This window comes from Brachyhypopomus gauderio, chromosome 2, assembly GCF_052324685.1.
Source record: "Brachyhypopomus gauderio isolate BG-103 chromosome 2, BGAUD_0.2, whole genome shotgun sequence".
Taxonomy (NCBI): domain Eukaryota; kingdom Metazoa; phylum Chordata; class Actinopteri; order Gymnotiformes; family Hypopomidae; genus Brachyhypopomus; species Brachyhypopomus gauderio.
In genome coordinates this window covers 18,460,531-18,482,212 of record NC_135212.1, presented here as the reverse complement: position 1 = coordinate 18,482,212, position 21,682 = coordinate 18,460,531, and the positions used below count along the sequence as shown (strand labels likewise).

Below are 21,682 nucleotides of genomic sequence, written 5' to 3'. Positions count from 1 at the left end.
GCAGGAACATCCTCAGAGACTGGTGATTCCATCATTTTTGCCAGGGGTTGTAAACAACTACTACTACTAGATATTGAAGTGCATTCATATTATATACACAAACAATTGACTTAGATGCATATTTTCTGATGTGTTCTCAATTTTTTTATTTAAACTTTTATTATTGCAACTCTCCCCAGGTTGTGTTACAAATTCTATGTAACAACTGGATGAGGCAACACTCCATAGCTTGTAAGTGGACTGAATTATGAATTGCTTGCATACATGTCAGCAAATAGTATGGGATTATGTTGTCATCCACTGACAGCTATTCTTGAAGTGGCATGACTTTATATTGTGACGGGCAGGGTGAGCGAAATAAAATGGAAGCGATCACGCCAAGTCTCAGGGAAAATGGATGGTTTAATAAAGAATGTGCGCAAACCAAAAACCTGTGAGTCGATCCGAATTACGGGTATAATGACCAGCGGTCAACTGGTACAAAGACAAGACATATATAGGCAAACAAACGACCCTCAGGTGAGACGGATCGTGGGCCCCGCCCACCTGAGGGACGTACACAACAACCACAACTGCCGCTGTGGACAGAGGCGACCGGTAGGGGGCCGCTGTACCGTGACATATATGTATAATTGAGCTCAGAGACAATGGAAAATAAGAAAAAGAAAAAATCGGTGATCAATTACATGGACTGAGACCTTTATTTCATCAAAGCAATTTCTCCACATTGCATCTGAAATTCTTTATGTAAATCACTGTCAAGTGAATAGTACATTCTTGGAATGCGGCTGGACCCCTGATCCCTGAAGAGATGATACCCTGATCTGATAAGATCCCATAGAATATAAGGTGGTAAAATCTCTTCTAGGGTGAGTGAAAACATTCAAAGTGAAACTACAAGAAAGAACAGAGTAGAAATTTAGAAAGTTGAAGCTTTTTTCCCTGTCATCATCTTCTCATCATGCAACCAGGAAGTAAACCACTCATATATATGACACTGCAAATATTTCATTAAAACCATTTATTATTTCAATATTTGTTGGTGTCACGTTACAGCCCCTGACCCCTCCCTTTTGGGAATGTGTTTACGTTGTCTACGTCCAGTTGCCTGCGTCTGTGGATCTCCGTGGGTGCGGTTATGTCTTAATGTGTTCATCCGTCTCACCTGTGGCTCGTCTCGTCATCAATCGGGACTTATGTGGTTTGTCTATTTAATGTGCGTTTGCGCAGTGTCCTGTGCTCGTCTCTGTTTCAGTGTGACATGACTGGATGTATACGTGTTCTTCGTGCACTACCTGCGCTGTTGTTTGTAAAATAAAGTAACATTCAGCTGTTAACCGAAAGGATTCCGTGCCTCGTCCTTCGCCGCGCCCCGAGTGTTACAGTTGGAAATACATGTATACACCATTCAGTATCATGAGTCTTGTAACTTCAAAAATTTTTTTTCCTGTCAATGTTTTGACTGATGAGACTAAATGAGAAACGTCAGATGTTTGAAAATAAATGTTTAAATGTGGATCATGTCTTGGAAGATATCAGTGAGCCCTCAACATTTCCCTGTCCTCAAGTTCAGACTGTACTTCATCATCTCCACTGCATTTAAATCCCGTGCTTCATACCTTCTTGAAGCTTTCTCCTATTATGCACACAATACAAGTCCTACACTAAAAATGAGCTGTATGCTGGTAACTTGAAAACAAGGGTAACTGTGGAAACATGATTTAGATGCACCTGAGTAAAGTGTATAATAATGTTGCATTCTGAATTGAGGCCTGTTGATCTATACATTAGTCTAATAAAGACTCAACAGAAATATGTACATGGTGCATATGTAGTGTACTTCATGTGTGATGAGTCTGATCATGCACTATGAAGACTATTTAACTTGGGCAATTAGTCTTGCAGTAGGCAGGAGCTATTGTGCTTTCAGTTGCCAATGTGTATGAAAAATGCTATACTAATAAATATGCCTTGCAAAGCTTTGCCTTGACTTGTCTCAGTTCCACAGAAAAAAAATTGATTTAACAATGGGGTAAGATTATCAAGAGAATACAGCACATTGTAGAAACAATTGAGTCGTTCATCATAGTACTTTATGCACTGGCAGAAATACGTGTGAACATGACACCCTTAAATGATGAACTTTGGAGGGACAGATTAGTTTTAGGACTTAAGGGATTCGTCACTGTCGGTGGGGATACAAGCCGATAAAGACCTCACTCTCGCGAAGGCTATGACAATGGCTAGGCAGGCAGAGGCAATAAAGAGGCAACAGACTGACTTGAGAGGTGATAAAAAAAGGTTGTGCATGTGAAGACAGCCAGCTAAAAGGGCCAACTATACACTTCTGGTAGGAGAGAGCAGTTGTGTATTTGCATGAGGGACTGCATGGTATAAAGTTAAACATTCCTGCTAGCATGAGAATGCATGAAAGAATGTGTCCATTTGATGCAACCTGATGCCAGCCAGACATTCAGCCAGACCTTGGTAAAAACTAGACGCCAATCTATTCAATTCCAGAAACAATACCTATTTAATAGAAATAGTATGTGAAAAAGCAAACTCAGCCCAACGGGAGTTAAACCTCTCAATGTCATAGAGGCAGACTGTGTCCTGTCTGTCCTCTGTCTGAAAAATCATGGACATGACCGACAGACCAGCTGGAATAGTGTGCTTTATTGTGCACTAATAAGTACATGCAATCGAGCAGCTTGCTGAGCAATACGGTAGCCTCACAAGGACACACAATGAACACGTTGTGCAGTAACAATTCATTACATCGTCCTGTGTGCTACAGGCTACATGTGGAGCTCTGATAAAGATGTAAGAGGTGCTGAAACCTAACTGCTCATAATGGTGAAGTAAACAGTCTGAACCACATCTCAAAGTAGTCTTTACTGTTGGCATTACAGACTCAACATACCAACGATGAAAGTAGAGTTGGAAAAATACCCAAAGAACAGATTTTGATATTCATATTTTGGCTTGTTTACTGATGCATAAAAAAATGACATCCCAAGGCAGGTATGGGAAGTCCAGTTACCACATTTGCATTCCTGCTGGTTTCATTAACGACTACATTACCTAATAATTTGGTTCAGAATTATGGAAGTTTTTCTGTCTCAATATTGAAATGAAAATGTAATAAGCATTTGCATTTACATGTTCCACTCATACAAGCAACTTTGAGCTCAAAATTCAAATTCAAATGCAATAGTTCCATTTACATTTGCAATGTGGTAAACATCTATTCATATTTCATTTTCACATAAATACAATTTATTTTCACATCTATATATATATATATATATATATATATATATATATATATATATATATATATATATATATATATGGTGGGACTTTAACGCATTCATTTCGATTAATTAATTACAGGAAAATTAACGCACTAAAAAAATTAACGCATTTTAACGCATGAGACACTTTTGCACCGTGGAATGTTTCTCAGTGCACGAGATCCAGGCATACAGATTATATGGATGTACAATAAGATGAGCATGATGGAGATGACTGAAGAGGCTACGCTGGTGGATGGGACATTTAAATATAAGAAACTTCCAGATGGAAGTACAAACACAAATAGTGTTATTTGCACTTTATGTAGGAAGGAGTTCGCTTATCACAGGAGCACTTCCACCCTTCGTTACCACCTCAACGCAAAACATGTTGGTGCTAACGCGCAGGTCATAACTTCTAAATGTATTCCTAGGGTGACCAAACGTCCGTATTTCCCGGGACATGTCCGTCTTTCACATCCTGTCCCAGGCGTCCCGGGTTTTTTTAAGTGAGGAAATGTCCTGGTTTTTAAATTATCTTCATTGGACCATTAAGACTGGATTAAACTTTCGCGAGTGGCCGTAGCGCGCGACTCCGCACGCGTTTATACGTGACGCGTCACATTATTTGTGTTGTCCGCTCCCTGTGGTCGAAGATAAATGCCTACAAGAAACGCTGCACATTTCGTCAACAGATGCAAGTTACGAACTAAGTACTTCTTAACCTCGTACGTAAGAACAACAGTAACAACAGTAAGACAATGTCGAAGAAAATCCAGCAGCTGTATGATGAGGAAAGGGAAGTAAAACATGTTATTGTGAAGAGCGCCACAAATGTGGCTCTGACTGGGGATCACTGGACCTCTGTTAGCAACAAGAATTATCTTGGTGTGACAGCTCATATGAATGAATGATGAATCTGTAGATGATGAAGATCCAGTCATTTGCTTTGAGCATGCAGAAGACCACTTCTAGGCACTATGGAGATGCCTGTGGCAGAGGCCTGGGAAATTTAGGAAAAAAAAATTATATATATATACATATATATATACACACACACACACACACACACACACACACACACACACACACACACACCCCGGTATTTTGATACCCCTCTCCGTAATTCGTTAAGGTGACATCAACCAGTCGTGACTGCTTGTCTATCGCATATCAGTTATCTAAATCCAAGATGTTTGGCATCACGTGGTTTTAGGTCATACTATTATGATCTATTTTCTGTTTAGTCTATGTATATGCTAGGTTGTTCAATCCTACTCCACCTCCAGCGTTTTCTGCGCTTTTCCATAAGATGGCGCGTTCCTAATGTAACAGCTGAGACACGAAGGATTTCAGGGAGCCATGATACCGTGGGTTTACATTCCTCTGGTTCCGCTTGCGTAGCGGCTCAGGGCAGCTCATCTCACTGTGGGCCTATCAAGGCTAAGTATGGATGATTAGTATAGCAAAATGTGCAAACGCATCTCTTTGCAGAATCTGCTCATGTTTACAATTCAACACAGAGTGTTTATAGTCCAATCGGTTCACCTTGCTCGACCTCACCAGACCACTCTGATGGCCCTGACTTATTTGGTATCAATTCCATAGCGTTGGGACAGGGGACTTGGCCATAATTAAATTTCGTAATTTAAATCTTTTTGAATACTAAACCACGACTGATCCTAAATATGAAAGCACGTGTCTAGCAAGGAACGTAAATTAATAATTGTATGTAGAATGCTGCGTCTTAATTTCTAATATTTTCCGAATTTCCTGGCGAGCCCGTCTGCGTATCTGCGCAGCATTGATCTGCTTAAACGCTTCTGTGGGGGCGCGCACTGCCATCCAAGGTTTCTACTCTGCAATGACGGACACTGCTCCTCAAATGGCCAGCTATCCGCTTTCTTGAGATTTCCCCTGGCTCCTTGCAGCCGTCGCTGCTGTACCGCCTAAAATAAGTCGCTCGTTTCTTTTCTAACAGGCTATCCAGGTGATTTTGCTGTTATCCACGCTCAGATTTTGCGCATCCCATCATCTTAGGATCTACGTCCGTCCCGTCCTGCTCCACTACTGTCATCCGCACTCCAGAACGCCTTTGGACTGGTACACAAGAATGTATTCCTATGCAAAGATGCTGGCGGTTGTTGTTCTCGGACATGTCGTGCTACAGTATGTCTCATCTCAAAACGGTAAGGATCAAGGTGCTGTCATGGCTCAATATAGACTACACATCGCTCAGTGTGGCTGTTTAATATCCAGAGGTACCTAGGCTCTCTCTGTCTATACTCTCATAGTATCATTTTTTTGGTTTGGGAAACGGTTTAATGAAATGCTTCATATAGTGTTTTCCATTGAACTACTCAAAAATAAAAATAAAATCAGTTAGATTTCGTTTCCCCCTTAAGTGGGAATTACTGTTGTCTACGTCCGGATTAGCCCCACGTTTCTTATTATGTCAGCTGCGGGCCAGAGAGGATTCCCGATTCACTAGTGTGGTCTACGCACTATTGCATCCTGTCTTTGTGCGTGAGTGTGCTTTGATTTAATGTATCATATATCATTTATATAATGCTGATTTGTTAGGACTGTTGTATGGAATTGATCACAGTTCTCATCGTTTATGCTCCGTCCTGTAGCCTATATGCCGTTTCGGTTTGTTTACACTGAGGCAATTTATTATGTAGGTAGTGGAGATTATTACGTGGTGTAGATTATTATGTAGGTGGTGTAGATTACGCACACGTCCATTGGGGCTTTCCTATAGTAGACCGATAGCAAAGGTCACAAACGTGAATGTGAGCACCGTTTATGAAGATCAGCGGCTGATTGAACGTAGCCTGTCTAAAGTGTTTCCTACTCCATTCATTATAAAGAGAACTTCTATTCCACCACATAGCTTCACGATTATAGTCAGACGGTTTACTTCAAACATTTTTGGTTACATTCCAGTAGCTATCATTTATTATACCGTTTTAAGTAAGTTATATGTGGGGATGTTCTCGTGAGATATCAGCTCGAAATATTTATCAAACATTTATGTACATTTCTGTGATTTATTTCCACTGCGATCATGTCAGTCTTAAATCTGACTATTCTACAACAGAGCATTATTAATGATACTGCTATATACAGTATACAGCTGAATATATTATTATTGATAAATAAAGACAGATCAAATACACACGAGTTCATGCATTCAGGGTTCCTGTTACAGTATAGAAAAGCGTGAGAATGCATAGGTTTTGGTCAATAAGATAAACATTGATAGACAAAGTGAATTTGTTGGTCTATGGTTTCAAAATATTGGCTACATTCACTGCCATTGTGTAAAACATCCAACCACCAATTTACCTAATTATTACTTTTTGTTAGAGGCTGCTTCGTGATGTCTAGTTTTAGCATGATAATTTTGGGCATGACTGGTTTCTAATAAAGGAGCTTGAGATATTATTATGCTGTATATTATTGGTAAAGCCGGATTTAAAAGTGTTGTGAAGTGCAGTCTTATTACTCATAGCTGTGAATTGTAGCCATGACATTTTAAATTCCGCCCTAGTAAAAAAACATAAAAATAAAATACCACCAACAAACAGCCACATGTCAGAGTCAGATGTAATGCTGACATGCCCATCCTCCTACAGTGATGTCATCTGAAGGACTTGTTATTGTGACAGCTTTGCTGAAGAATTCAGATGGCTTTAGAAGACCAAATTTATTCAGCATGTATGAAGAATGTCGACCAAGAACCATCGCACACTGTGTGTATGGTTCTCCGAGAGACAGAATCAGCAACAGATATCTGCAGGACTGTAAATAGCTTTGGTCCATTTTGCCGCATGTTTCTATTCTTGGAGCACAGACATGAAGCACAGAACTGTGGCTTTAAAATTCTTTTGTGAAACTGAATCCACTAACTCTTGATGGATTGAGTCACATGGTAGTTGGTTCATTTCTCTGTGATATGAGAAAGGCACATTTCAGTGAACAATTAATGCCCACAAAAGCAAAACTCAGACGTCACAGGAAATAGGAAAATATTCTCAGAACTCATAATTCTTGGAAGAGTCTTGGATTATATCTGACATGGGCCACATTTTACCTAGTTTCATTTTACAAAATGAATGAATTCATAATTCAAACTCTGCTTTTGAAATATTTTACTACAGAAGCTTAAAAGGCAAAATGATACATAATTAAAACTCAGATGCATCTTATTTGCAAATAAGATGTAATCTAAAGTATCATTAGTTTAGACTGTATCATTAGCTTAATCTAACTCTTTCTGACAAACTGAAATTTCATTCACAGTCTTTCATAGTTGTTTTTGAGGTAAATAATGATGTTCTAAAACTCACAACACATAGACTTTGCAGGTCCTAGACATTTAAGGCATCAAGATTTCTTGTGTTGCTCTGGAACCACAAACAATTAGAGTGTGCCTTTAATGGGCTTGGATATAGGAGTCATGCTGGTTCTGTCAAAGGTCAATTGTAATTCATTTCAAGGATGTCACTAAAGTGTACGGACAATTAACGTTGATATTTTTAGCTAGCTGGTAAGACCTGGTGGTTGTTTATTACAAAAAGTCTACTGAATGGGTTACATGGAAGGGATGTTTAACAAGGAATAAATTAATTTTAACTGAAGGAGGTCGTTTAGAGGAAAGTGACTTTTTTATACTGCTGTCATGTTTTAGGACATTGTCAGGTGCCTTGCCTCAGGAGAGGTGTTCAATCCCTCTTGTAAAACTCCTCATTACAAGTCTTTCTGAGTGGATTCGGATTGAACAAAGAGGAATGAGAGAACTTCTGAAGCTGTTGTATTGTGTAGAACAATAATGAAGCCTTCAGTCCTGTTGAGTGAAAAGAGATTTCCTCTAAAGCTGCACTGTGAGCGTTTGGCAGACAACCTCAGAGTACGTGTAGTTTCATCAAAGATCAATATGATGCTCCAGAAAAGTGTAGTTAATATAAATTCAAGATACGCGTATACTTTAATTAATTACTGTCTGACAGACTGTAGAAGTACTCTGTGCAGAGACTATAATGGTGATAAATGTGATATGATGTTCCACTGAGGTGAACAGCTAATCTGATATACCAATGGAGTAACATGGATGAGTAACATATAATTCATTTAACCTATTACAGATTCTGACATTTGTAATTTGCACATTTTTCTAACTGTGAACCATGAGACCGAAACGTACCCTACACAGACCTTCCCGCCTATGCCTACGTAACTGCATGCACACAACGATGAACTGCTGGAAAGGCTGTTTGAGCAGTTTGCTGCATTGTACAGCAGAGATTTCAGTTCTAGGAAACCTGGCCTCTGCCAGGCAGGTAAAAAGGCAGCGTACACGAGGACCTCTGTCGTGATCTGTGGTCCTCAGGGGAGCTCCTGTTCCCATCAGGGATTGGAGACATCCAAGTGGTTCCCAAGGAGCCTCCAATCAGATCTGAAAGCGTGTGCATCATCGTACACATTCATTAGTAGTTGGTTATCACTGCGGCTTGGTTTTCGTTTATAAACTGTGTAAACGAAGCACTGTGTAAAGTTATTACTCATCATGTGTGATCATTAACAGTAAATTCTGAATGAATGATACTGTGCTTCAACAAGAGAGCACTCAACTCTCTTAAGTCTACTGAATTTATGCGTATGTATTACCTGTAGCTAATCTGTATGTCACTGCTGAACTGTAGGCACTGGTTGAGGTTTGCATCTTCAGTGTTGTGTGTAATGCTGTTTGAGGTTACCTAACCCAGAGCTGCAAGGTTATTCCCTTCACTATTTATATGTGTTAGACAAAATCAGTCTACATCGTAACCTATTGCTGTTCCAGTGAATATAGGCCTAGGCCCGATCCAGTTATTTTTGTCTCAGTGGATCCTTATGTTTTTTCTTCTGTGAAAATGGTGGGCTTGGTCTGTTCACCAGGCTGCAAGCAGTTCCACACACAGATGTCTCCATAATAGAAGAATATAATTATGGCTCACATTAATAAGCTTCTGGCAGGGAATTCAACTGAAGTGAAAATGTAATCTTACAGCTGTCCATACAGATGGAGACACTGCTTTCATTTAGGGATTTAATTTAGATGTTGTGCTCAAAGAGGAATGGCCTTGAGTACTTGATATTTGAGTGTTGAAAATGATATCAGCTCCCCCAAATTATGATCTTAACATCAAAACTAGACCAGAGTCCAAGAAAAAAGTAACTCTTTTCCTCTGTTTACAGCAAACATTTTCCAACTCAGCTGGGTAATGGATTGCTAACTTTCAGAACAAAATATTAGACTTAAAAAAAAAAATCATAATAATAATAATAAATTTGCTTTTATTATTTGGGTGAAATCCAAATGGTATTATTATTTTGGTCAGGAAATGCTGTCTAGATTCTGAATTATTTCTTGCTAAGTTTAAAGTCACCTAAATATTTCAGAATGAAAGCCTTGAATTAAGCTTAACTATGGACTATTCTTCATTCAGTGGCAATTTCTGAATTTTCCAAAATATAGTATTGTAAAGTCATACAGAACTTTCTTACAGTATTCAGTATAGACCTTGGCAATATTCTTTTTATTTGTGTGAGAAATAATGAGAAAGCATTAATGGAATTTGCAGGGCAATGTTGACTTTTGTTATAGGTTATCTTTTGTTATAGGTTCTAGTGAAGTTTTTTTCTGTGCTAAAAAATCTTAAATTGGTTAGCAAAAGGAACATTGGTAAAAAATTATTTTAAGTTCCAGTAAGACATTATTTTGATGGTCTCTTTATAGATGCTTTGTAAATCTTTATAATTTACCTGAATATTAATTAAATGCAACTGATATGTGAATTAATGACAATAATATTAAATTAAATCTAATCCTAAACCTACCTGGCCCTAACCTTACTTAAAACCTAAAACTTAAAGCTAATTATAAATCTAACTCTGACCTTAACCCTGCTAAAAATCTCCTAAGATTCAACTGATAATTTGTTAAAATATGTACATTTGTAGACCATCAAAATAAAGTGTCACCTGAGTTCCATTTACCACTGGCAATATGGTAGCAGATTGGTAGCAGTTTGTTTCCCAGCATTCTCAAATTCCAGTTGCTTTTTTGTTTTTTATTTGTTGGTTTTTTTTTTTTACAACACTCCACCCACTGATCTGATGCCAAGTGTGACTCAGGCAGTGAGACGCATTACATTGAGCAAGTACTACTTATAATAGTGACCTGTTTGCAGCTGATTCTGTTGGAAGCACCTCAAAGGTAATGCTAATCAATAGCTGAAAACAGGAATGACTGTTCTGGTGTATAATGAATATGGAATTTATAGTAAACATATAGCCTATAGTAAACATGGTGTTAAAGCCCAGAACTGAGTGGTGATGCTATTTCTGATCTCTCTTTATGTCATGTATTAAGCCTACGCCAGCTCTGTTACTTCTCAGAATTTTATTCTCATAGTTTAGCGTATTATGACGCTACAGAATGATTGAGACATTATTTATGAGAATGAAACGTCTGTCACACACAACCACCAGAGTGTGGGTAGCTGAACTCAGCAGGTAGGGGAACCCCAATTATGCAAAGAGCCCTTGAAACGTTTTTTTTTTTTTTTTTTTTGCTGCAACTCTAGTTATATAAGTATTGATGTGAATACCAACAAGAAAAACAAGACTATTTCAGCACAATTGTGTGCCAAGTACAATGAATATTTCTTTATAAAACATTTAAATTATACAATGAGGTATTTGTATAACTCAAATGTATATATCTCAAACGGTATCTTTGTATTTTTTATGTATTTATTTATGAATAGAGGTAGGAGTCATTCAATATATGCAGTCTGCCACATTTAGATATTTTGATGAGGTCATCTTTGATTTATAAAAATGGATTCGCAGTGATAGTAGTAGACCAGTTGATACTGATAAATTAATAGATATAACATTCTAGGTAGAGTCAAGTGATTGGGCCTTTTAATGTTGTATTGATGCTGAGAATACTTTTGAAGGATCACTGACCTCCGCTGAAGGTCTTCTAACAAAGTTCCAGCAAGACTTACGAAATATGTCACAGCCCATTAACCTGTTTCTCACTAATGCACTCGCCCTCTTGCTCTTTTATCTTGTCTTTTGCTATATTCAAACTGTTTCCCAGTCATATATAATTTGTGGCTTGCTGCTTCTTGATTTGCTTTTGATCATTCTTCTTTCGTTTTTCAACTGATCCATTTATTTGAAACCCCTGCATTCCTTGGCCTTTCCGTCCCCCCCCCACAATCCCCCACCCCCCCCCACCCCTTCTGCATCCTCCTTTCCATTTCCCCCCATCACTCTGAAACCCTCTTCCTCTCCAGCTGGGTTTGTGAAGTCGCCTATGTCTGAGACAAAGCTCACGGGAGACACCTTTGAGCTGTCCTGCGACGTGATCGGTAACCCCACGCCGGAGATCCAGTGGTGGTACGCTGAGATTAACCGGGCCGACTCCTTCAAGCAGCTGTGGGACGGTGCCCGCAAGCGACGAGTGTCCATCAACACGGCGTACGGGACCAATGGAGTCAGTGTGCTGGGCGTCACTCGCCTTACGCTGGAGGACTCGGGGACCTACGAATGCCGGGCCAGTAACGACCCACGCCGCAACGACCTGCGACAAAACCCTGCCATCACCTGGATACGAGCTCAAGCCACCATTTCCGTGTTGCAGAGTGAGTGGTCTATGTGTACTGTAGTGAACAGATGGTGAAACGTCTAACGCTCTCCCCCTTATACTCTCCTCCAGCTTGGTGGCTTTAGCCTCTTCAAGCTAGTTGTGTCACATCAGTAGCCACCCTGACAGACTACAGAATAATAATAAAAAAAAAAACCCAACTTTAACCACTTGTATATTTTTTTTGTGTATTTTTGTTACTGGATTATACATGTTTTGAATTAACTGTTTTGGTAAGCATTTCTTATAGTTTATCCTTGGTATATTCAAAGGTTAATTTTGGCTTGTCTTTGAGCACTGAACACACATTTTCAGCATTTGGCAGACACTCTTATGCAGAGAATCTTAGATATTTAACAGAGTGATAGTTCTCGCACTCCCTGGGACTGAACCCTCCCCGACCTTGCTGTTATTCGCACTACCTGCCCTTCCAGGTGAGCTATAGCAGTACGGTCACCCCCCTCTTTCTCCTAAACCCCTTGTGAATGACCACAAACCCAGACAAACGCCTGTCTGCCGTCTCCCCCAACACCCCCTTCCCCCCAGTACATCCTGGCTGTTCCTGTCTTGCTTCATGTCTCGCGTCTTCTGATGTTATTTCGTCTTTAATTTAGACAAATTGGCATTAATTCTTTTTTTCATATGGATCATACTGCTAGGACGATTTCTAATGAAGCTGTTCCCTTTTTTATTTTACTTTGTGCGTTCCGTGGGTTATTTTATTTCAAAGACTAACATTATGTGCTCTTGTCCGTAACGCGTAGGCCTTACGGCCTTACGTGTTTGTGCATTTTGCCACTAAGAAAGGGTGGATAGTATAAGAAGACACAAGGGAAGGCAGAGCCCACCTACAAATGTTGCCACATAAAGAAACATGTAACTAATATCAAATTGTTATAGTATAACATCAGATTCTAAAACAAAGCAAACGCAACAATAACGATGCTGAAACTGTATCACCTTGTGCCTTCTTCACAGTGTTAGCCCACAAATCAGTAATGACATTATATGCCTTCCCACTGTGCTCTTTGCATTCAAACTTTCAGACACGACGGGCGTCGACTGGACCCTGTTCGTTTGTGTATGGCTCAGCTGCTCGGTGAGAGAGATGTGGAGCGCTGGTCAAGCGCAGGTTCGCTGTGCTTTTGGAGACTCGCGAGAATGACGTTCGCTCCCACCGCCCTGCTCCTCTCTCATAACAGCTACTACTGTGTGGTCTCGAGAGACGTTCATTAAGAGTGCGGTTGGAGCAGCACACAAGTCCCAACACGTTGGCTGTACACAAACGAGAACTGTCCACTTCCATGAGGGCTGTGGGCTTCTTTGCTTGTTTGTTTTGTTTTGTTTTTTTATTGGTATATTCACTTGGGAAGCCTCAGGATGTTTGGTCTTGATGAAGTACATGATATGAAAAAGTGGGGCAACTAAAATAGAAAATTTAGCACCGATGCCTGCTGAACACGATATATTGTCATTACTGAGCGTCAGTGTTTCATATTATATACATGTAATATGCATTATCACATGTATATAACAGGCTATACATGCTTAAGTCTTGAGGAAAAGAATGTATAGTTTGTTGACCGGACAGTGTCTAAGTACATTGTGGTCTTGTCTTAGCTTTGTAGTTGTATTGTGTAGGTTTGTGCTTGTGTCATACAACACTGTGAGCAGTCTCGCTCTGATTATCTCAGATTTTAACCTGCAATTCCTGAATTCACTTAAAGTTTTTTTTATTTTTTACTTGAAAAAAATATTCTGCACTCTGTGAGTTCTCACTGAGGTTAATATTTAATAAATGCTTTGAGTAAAGATGCTACTGAGATTCACAGTGATTCATTGAGGGAGCCACATCATTTCTGCAGTGACAAGCAGGAGCAGTAAAATCAAAACCGCTGGTTTAATATTGCCTCTTCCTCTGAGCAGGTGTCCTGTCAGTGACCTTCCAAAGAGAATGCTGGATCACATCAACCCCGAATGCCTTTCACTCTTGCTATCAAACAAAGTAATGTGTACTTTTTCATGCATGTATAGGCCAGTGGCTTGTGCTCAAACAAACAGGGGTGGCTGTTTTGATCCTGGCCAGAAGGGAGGCAGTGTGTGTGTGAGGGAGGGCAAGAAATAGAGAAAGAGAGAGAGAGAGGGGGATAGAAAGAGAGAGGGAGAGAGAAAGAGAGAAAATTCCCTTTGGCTATTGGACATACCAAACTGCAGGAGAAGGTGTTAGGAATGCTAATTGGAGGAACTCCTAGCCCCCTCCTCCCTCCTCTGGAGCAGCAATAATCGAGGGGGTTTACTGTACAAGCCAGTATCAAGATTATCCCTCCCGCCCTTTCCTGACCTTTTTATCCAACTGGGTATTTTGGTTACCATAGAACCCCCACCCTGACGTTGAACGGAAGAAGCTGAGGCAGTGATTTCCAGACACAGACGACCACGCTGCTGTCATCTTATTTTAATCCCAGTAGCCACTGTGTTCTGTATTTAAAAGGATTAGGACAATGGAGAAAAGAGAAGATAAAATCACAGACTGGTGTAGTTGCTCATTAGATCACTTCACTTGCTCAGTGGACAAACCACATTTCCTAAGGATCCTGATGCAATCAAAGTATTACAAAATATTACTAGGTTACTGTTGATATTATGCATTGCAATTATTCATCAGAAATTATGTAGGTAGTTCCTACTAATTTTCAGACCTTCGATATTTTTTCTCCTTCCAGGAAAGATGTGTTATGCCTGAAGGTAAGTATGGACATGGAAATGGTAGGCCTCAATAATTCAATGACGGATGCACTGTTGTTTAAAGACAAGATAACCATGCCAAGCAAGTCTGGTTTAGAAATCTTCAGACAAGCTATGCCTTAATTAATTCAGTAAAGTGCTGTTACTATAAAATGTGAAAGTCTGTTACAGTTATGGCAGACATGCATTTATCATAAATCTCTGTCTGTGTTATAGGCTCATTTATATAATTCCACATCTCTCACAAGACCACATCAAGCTACAGGAGATTCTGCATGATGTTCTACTTAATTACTGATGGATTGGATTGATTTTTGTTCCAGAGCCAAAGATCAATGCCTCTGATCAGGAGATTGTGCCAGCTAAGAAGCCCCATGATGATAACCCTTCCATCACGATACGGTGTAACCTGACCAACGCCCACACTGCCCACCAGGAGAGCTTCTGGATGAAGAATGGAAAAGAAATCCAAAACACCAGAAGAGTCGTGAAGAATACAGCATTCACGTGAGTCACGTGAGCTTCATTCACGTGACAATGTGCAGTACAAGCCTACATTCTGTAAATTGCAAGTGATCTTAACACAATGCCTTAATAGCAGTACAGTTATGAGAAAAAAACGATTGTGAATATTTTAGAACTGTCTGGATTAGCCCATGAATGGCTCCTGTATATGATATGATCTTACGCTATATCATAATTATAATATGTAAAAATTATAATGCCCTTTCCTCATATTACACACAGCTACAAATAATATTGAGATTTAAAATATAGTAATGTATAATATCATTAGACTATAGAACAGGGGTACTCAACTAAATTTTTCCGCGGTCCAATTTTGGCAGATAGCTGTGACCTGAGGTCCGGGGCGGCGGGGTTGGCAAACGTAAGTTGTTGAGCGGGGGTGGCAAACGTAACACTCGTGACGGAGTGTTTTTTCAATAGCCCTGAAATAAATGCTCCGGTTTAAAATTAATTCTCCAGTCATAAATTATAAATAGGGGTGCACGAAATGGACTAGAATTGCGATGTGCAATAACGTTGTTGGATATCCCGATATCGATGTGAACCACGATAAATTAAGATTAAAATACAGAAATGTAGTGTCTCTCTGAACAGCAGCACGTTAATTTGTTTAGTTTTTTACTGTGTAATGAATCCAGAATAATTCCAAATATTTTGCAGGTTTATTCAACAATAGATTCAATCTAGGTTTATACTTTCACGAGTGAGCGACTCCGCACACCTCGTTAACCTCCGCGAACGGCGGAAGCGTTTAATCTTGCCGTGTCACATTCTTTGCAGTGTTGTCCGAAACGATATGTAGGCCTAGTAGTATAAAAAAACACCCCTCAAATACAGGGGAATGAACTTTTACCTGACCAATTTTAATGTTGCTTTGTGTTTCAGGTTTGAAAAGTGCTGGAATTTAGGCTAAAGTATTTGAAAAGGCTTGAAATTGTAACTACTTCGTTTCACAACAAATATCTGTCTGACTGAACAATTCTCTTGTATTACGTTAACAAATACGAGCCTCTTGTAATTCCAGGACGAAACATGAGAGAACGTGAAGACGTTAAGATTGGGCGTTTTGAAAATAAATATCCATTAAATAATGTGATAAAAAAGCGAATTATTTCGAATCATTTAGAGTATTTGTATAAATATTTAATTCAATAACGTGCTGGGAATTATTGAAATGGACCTTGAAAGTGACATACAAGTGCTTGAATTCCACCTTGTATAGGCGTATGAACCCTGCAAACATGACTGTTCTCATTGCGCCGAGACGCGGCGCGCGCGAACTTTAAATAAATAATAACATTAAATAATGTGATAAAAAAGCGAATTATTTCGAATCATTTAGAGTATATGTATAAATATTTAATTCAATAACGTGCTGGGAATTATTGAAATGGACCTTGAAAGTGACATACAAGTGCTTGAATTCCACCTTGTATAGGTGTATGAACCCTGCAAACATGACTGTTCTCATTGCGCCGAGACGCGGCGCGCGCGAACTTACAAAATTCGAGAGGTGCACGACCTCGTGAATCGACAGCGCGCGAGGCAATTGCACACGGGCGAAGCCACCGCGATTACGTTATTTTCGCCTCCCGGACCCTCGCGCCGCATCAAGTGTAAACCAGGCTTAAACCAAATCGCGTGTCTGATGAGCGTGTTCACCCCACTCCAGGGTTGCCAGGTCCTACAAAAATTTTCCGCACAAAATCTGCGAGTGTAAGTTGTCGGCCGGGGGGGGGGGGGGGGGGGGTAAATTTTTACCCGCGGCTGGATTTTCAAACAAGCCCAATTTGGCGTGAAAACCGCGAACCTGGCAACTCTGCCTCACTCTGCCTCTTGCCTACTTACGTCACGTGATCATAGTCTGCAGCGCGAATAGCTCCCTCTATTGCTGGACGAGGATAACGCAATTTGAGTTTGCTGTTATTCAAGGAGTTATCGTGGCTCTTTCGATGTGTTTATCGTGAAACTTCACATCGCGATAACGATAAAAATACGATTAATCGTGCAGCCCTAATTATAAATATGTTTTTTTTGTCCGTATCCAGTTAATCAGGAATGAGATTGGGTCCGGACAGGACTGCGTTCGCGTCCGGATCCGGACCGCGGTCCGCCAGTTGAGTACGTCTGCTATAGAATAATACAATTTGAATATCATAAATGATTGCAATATATATTAGAAAATATTTTTACATAGCATAGCCAAGTCAAAGCACTGCTTTAGTACCATTTAAATACTGTTGCTTGGTTGAAAGCAGTCCATTTAAGAAAGACATTTAAAATAGACATGACATGACATTGTTCTGTACAAAGAGGGGTGCCTAACTTCAGTCCTGAAGGGTTAGAGCCCTGCAAGCACAGGGGAATGGGCCACTACACCTTTCACCTGCTACACAGGAATGCTCAACAGCTACCAAACTCATTAGCTTGAGGTTACTGCCAAGGAGGTTCCACAAGTTACTAAATATAGGGGTTCACATTAACCTTGTTAAAAAAAACCAAACCAAATCACCAAAACAAAAAACACGGTGTTCGGTTCACTTACATAAGACTGTATTTTTATGCCTTAAATAAACAGATCGCATTTTAGAGCCATTCATATAGAAAATCAGAGAACCTTTCATACAACTGTATCTGTGCCAACAAGCTATCGGTTATGCCCTCACCACTTTGTGCCAAATACTGGCAGCAGCTTGATATATTGAAAACTGGAGATCAAATAATGATTTTCAATGATGTTCTCTTCGGTTTCTGTCATTCAGGTGCAATACAAATGATGCTGGTTCAGTGTAAACACTCTCAGCAAACAGTCTTATTCACCTTGGTTTCCTTCCATGGCACAATTCTAGCAATACAATTTTTTCTTTTAGCAGTAAAACTGTATATTATACATTACGAATGTATATGATATATCACGAAAATAGTTAATAACACAGTTTCCAAAAATAGACTATTGTGATGTAACAAGTGTTGCCAGGGTTTCTACCTCAGCACCTCCTACCTCCACGGCTTTTTTTTTTTGTGTGTGAAAGGCACTGTCTTGTCAACCTGCAGGTAATTCTCTGGTGACACTCATGTCTAGAGCAGACAGGATCCTGCCAGCAGCTCTTCTACGGACTAGTCAAGCATCCCCTCTATTCTCCCAAAGCACATGAAGTTCAGCACAATGCTAAAATACGCCCTCACGGATTGAATTTTCTTAAATAGCATAGTGACATTATTTTTTGACTGGAGGAGCATTGTGTGTGTTCGACTGTGTTTAGTTATTTGGTAATATTATGTATTGGTAACAGCTGTACATGCCAAAAAAAAAAAAAAACACCCAGCATGGATGACGTTTGTGCTGTGCAGAATATTTTAAGGTATGGCTGGTTAAGGGGTAAGCATTTAAGGTGTAAGGTAGGTTTATAGTGTAGGTTAATAAGTATGGAATACCAGTTATGCAAGCAAGCTGACAGGGGGGTTTCTAATAGCTGGGTTTCTGGGGGTAGTCCTTCCTTCTGTGAAGAAATCCATGTACTGAATCTCAAGTCACTAACAATACCTAGATATTTGCAAACCACCTTTGCATATGGCTTTTCTAGTTTGTAGCATTCCTGTCAATCTAAAATACCTATTCAAGCTGGATGAAAAGTCCTGTTTTGTGTGTGTGCTTGTACTAGGTTGAGCAAACCAAGGGCAGATGATGCAGGAGAATACATGTGCGTTTACACCTTTGACAGTGCACCCAATGCCAATGCATCCATTGAAGTCAAAGGTAGGTTTCCTTGAGTACTAATACTGTAAATGATATTTAAACGGTTAACAGAAAAAGAAATCCCTTTAGCATTTCCACAAAATCTTTTGGACATATTTCAAATATGGCACCATTATGTACATTCAAAATGTTCAGTACTATTTTGTCCAAACATGCAATGAATACTCAGAGTCACGAGAACTCTTTATATTAGAATATTCATTAGGAGATACATGTATGAAAGTGATAACTATATTTTCATGTAAATTCTGCTGCAAATTAGCTCTAGGGGCATAGCTGAGGGAAAGTATGTTATTAATAAGTGAAAACACAAGACTGCTGTGGACTGGTGGACCAAAAATGTTCTGTTGTGGGATATTTGGTTGGAGATTGATCATCTGACTACTACTGATGAGATGTTCCACCCCAACCTGCTACATGTAATTGTGAGCTTATTTCTACTTATTAAAAGACTGTCTTCATATGGAAACATACACTGATATAGAGAAACAGACAAATCAGACAACAGCAATTTGCAAGAGCAATAAATCCAGACATTTAGCAAAAATCTAGCTTTGAATGCACCAGTGCAGAAAGACATTTGGTCTCGTTAGTTTTCTTCACAGAGTGGACAACACAGAGTAGCTTCTGGACAATGACCATCATTCACAGAATATAGGAGTTGTCCTAGCGCAGTCTTTATGTTGACTGAAAAGACACTAGAAGAATGTGCAATTTACTATGAAGGTTCTTAGGCCTAGTCTTGGGAGCCTAGTTGTGCACCCCAAACTACTCTACATTTAAATTATAATTAACTGAAAGGTGGTCAAAGCACAATGGTTTGACTGTCAAATTCAGTCATTCACATGTATATGTTCCTAAGAATTGGAATTCAAAAAATGATTACAAAAGAAGAGCTGCCCTCCTTTATAGGATTATCTCGTATAAAGCAAAACTGGAAAATCACATTTAGAAACATTTGAAGTCAAACTACATTTTGATGGACAATTTGTAACGATCCTTAAACTAAATTTAAGCATTTATTGCATCAGATCTATGCAGGTCTACTATCCATTCCAGGCAGAATCACCCCCTGCAGCCCCAGACCTGTGAAACACTGCACAGTCTGATCTTGCCTACACGCTCTTCACAGTTAAGCCAATTTGTTTTGACACTGCCATCATGTGCACTGAGCATGCCTGGACCATTATGTCAAAGCTGTTTTAAGCGTTGCCTGGTTGCATAATGCGCTGATGCTGATGTCTGCTTGGCTACGATTCTGCGGCTCCCAGCCTGGTGGGTGACAGGATGCATGCCCCACACACACTGCACCCTCATTCCCCAGGAGAGATCTCTCCAGAATGAGATCAAACCATTGTAGCCTTTTCAGTTATTAGCTCTAATCAGTAGCTATGCTCAGAGCTCATTTTCAGTGCACAGATGACAATCAGCTTATCTCACAATAGAAGCATACTAAAATTGATATGCAGATTCACTTTGGTTTTGTGTTCACGGTTCACATAATCTTTTTTGTTTGTTTCAAAGATTATCACTTTCTTATCACAAAACAAAATATTGTATCAATGTGCTTCCTGCCCACACAATAACAACCTCATGACCAATAAAAATAAATAAATAATATACAATGATCAATAACCCTGTACACTGACCTATAGTGTGACTACGGCACAGTCGCGAATGGGGCCTTCTAATCTATTACTCAAAACCTGTTCAGGTTGAAAGAAGCAAGGATATCTCTGCTCTTCACTATGTTGTGCTCCGCCCCCAGCTCTGCTCCTCACTATGCTGGGCTCCACCACCAGCTCTGATCCTCACTATGTTGGGCTCCACCACCAGCTCTGATGCTCACTATGTTGGGCTCCGCCCCCAGCTCTGCTCCTCACTATGCTGGGCTCCACCCCCAGCTCTGCTCCTCACTATGCTGGGCTCCACCCCCAGCTCTCGTGTCCTTGGCACCTCTATCTCTCCAGCTCTCAGCTCTGAGGGAACAGATGGAGGCCTGTGTGCTGGGGTGGGATTAAGGCCTGAATCCACTCCCAGCCATTTCTAATGGCAGGAGTTTATTGTCCACGATGATAATCTGTCCCCGTTCATACATGTATTGTGGGTTGACAGTAAGACATTTTTTAATATTTTAAAATCCTTTTCAATGTAATTTGATATGGATGCACATAATAGTATATAGATATATAGCTTTGTGTGTACATAGTCCATATTCCTTCCTTTATTTATTTTTTTCTCTGCTACATGAGGCAAGGTATATAACAAACTGTCAACATACTATATGATGTAAAATGATTTAAAATTAAGCCCCACGGGTGGCAACAGAAGTGCAGCTTCTTTTTCATTATTTTAGAATACAGCCATTATCGGTGTATGATGACTTTTACCTTTTGGCACCTACATATTTTCTGTTAGGACAGTTCTTTCTTTCTTTCTCTCTGTTCCAAATATTGTTGGCTTCATTAATTTCCTTTTGGTATGAGTTACACATCCTCTTTCAGGGAAACTGAGGAGACTGAGGTTTCCCTACAAATAGCATTCAGATTCAGCTATAAGCGTCACTGCAGTGTTACCAATCTCCTTCCAGCAGTGATCACATGCTCATAAACACACTTCCTCTAAGGATCAGGATTTGGAGGCAGAACG

The 21,682-nt window shown here is 39.8% G+C and overlaps 1 protein-coding gene across 2 annotated transcripts in view; it reads left to right on the top strand.

The window, feature by feature from the left end:
* Positions 1-5,114: 5,114 nt before the first annotated feature.
* Positions 5,115-21,682, top strand: part of nptnb (neuroplastin b) — a 24,478-nt gene continuing 7,910 nt past the window's right edge. The window contains exons 1-4 of one of the 2 annotated variants that reach the window (XM_076989437.1): positions 5,116-5,485; positions 11,654-12,001; positions 15,072-15,255; positions 18,939-19,033. In XM_076989437.1, the coding sequence (XP_076845552.1) occupies positions 5,410-5,485; positions 11,654-12,001; positions 15,072-15,255; positions 18,939-19,033 (703 nt within the window). In that variant the 5' untranslated portion in view covers positions 5,116-5,409. Of the gene's footprint in view, positions 5,486-11,653; positions 12,002-15,071; positions 15,256-18,938; positions 19,034-21,682 lie in introns of both variants that reach the window. The other variant, XM_076989446.1, reaches the window with a different exon arrangement.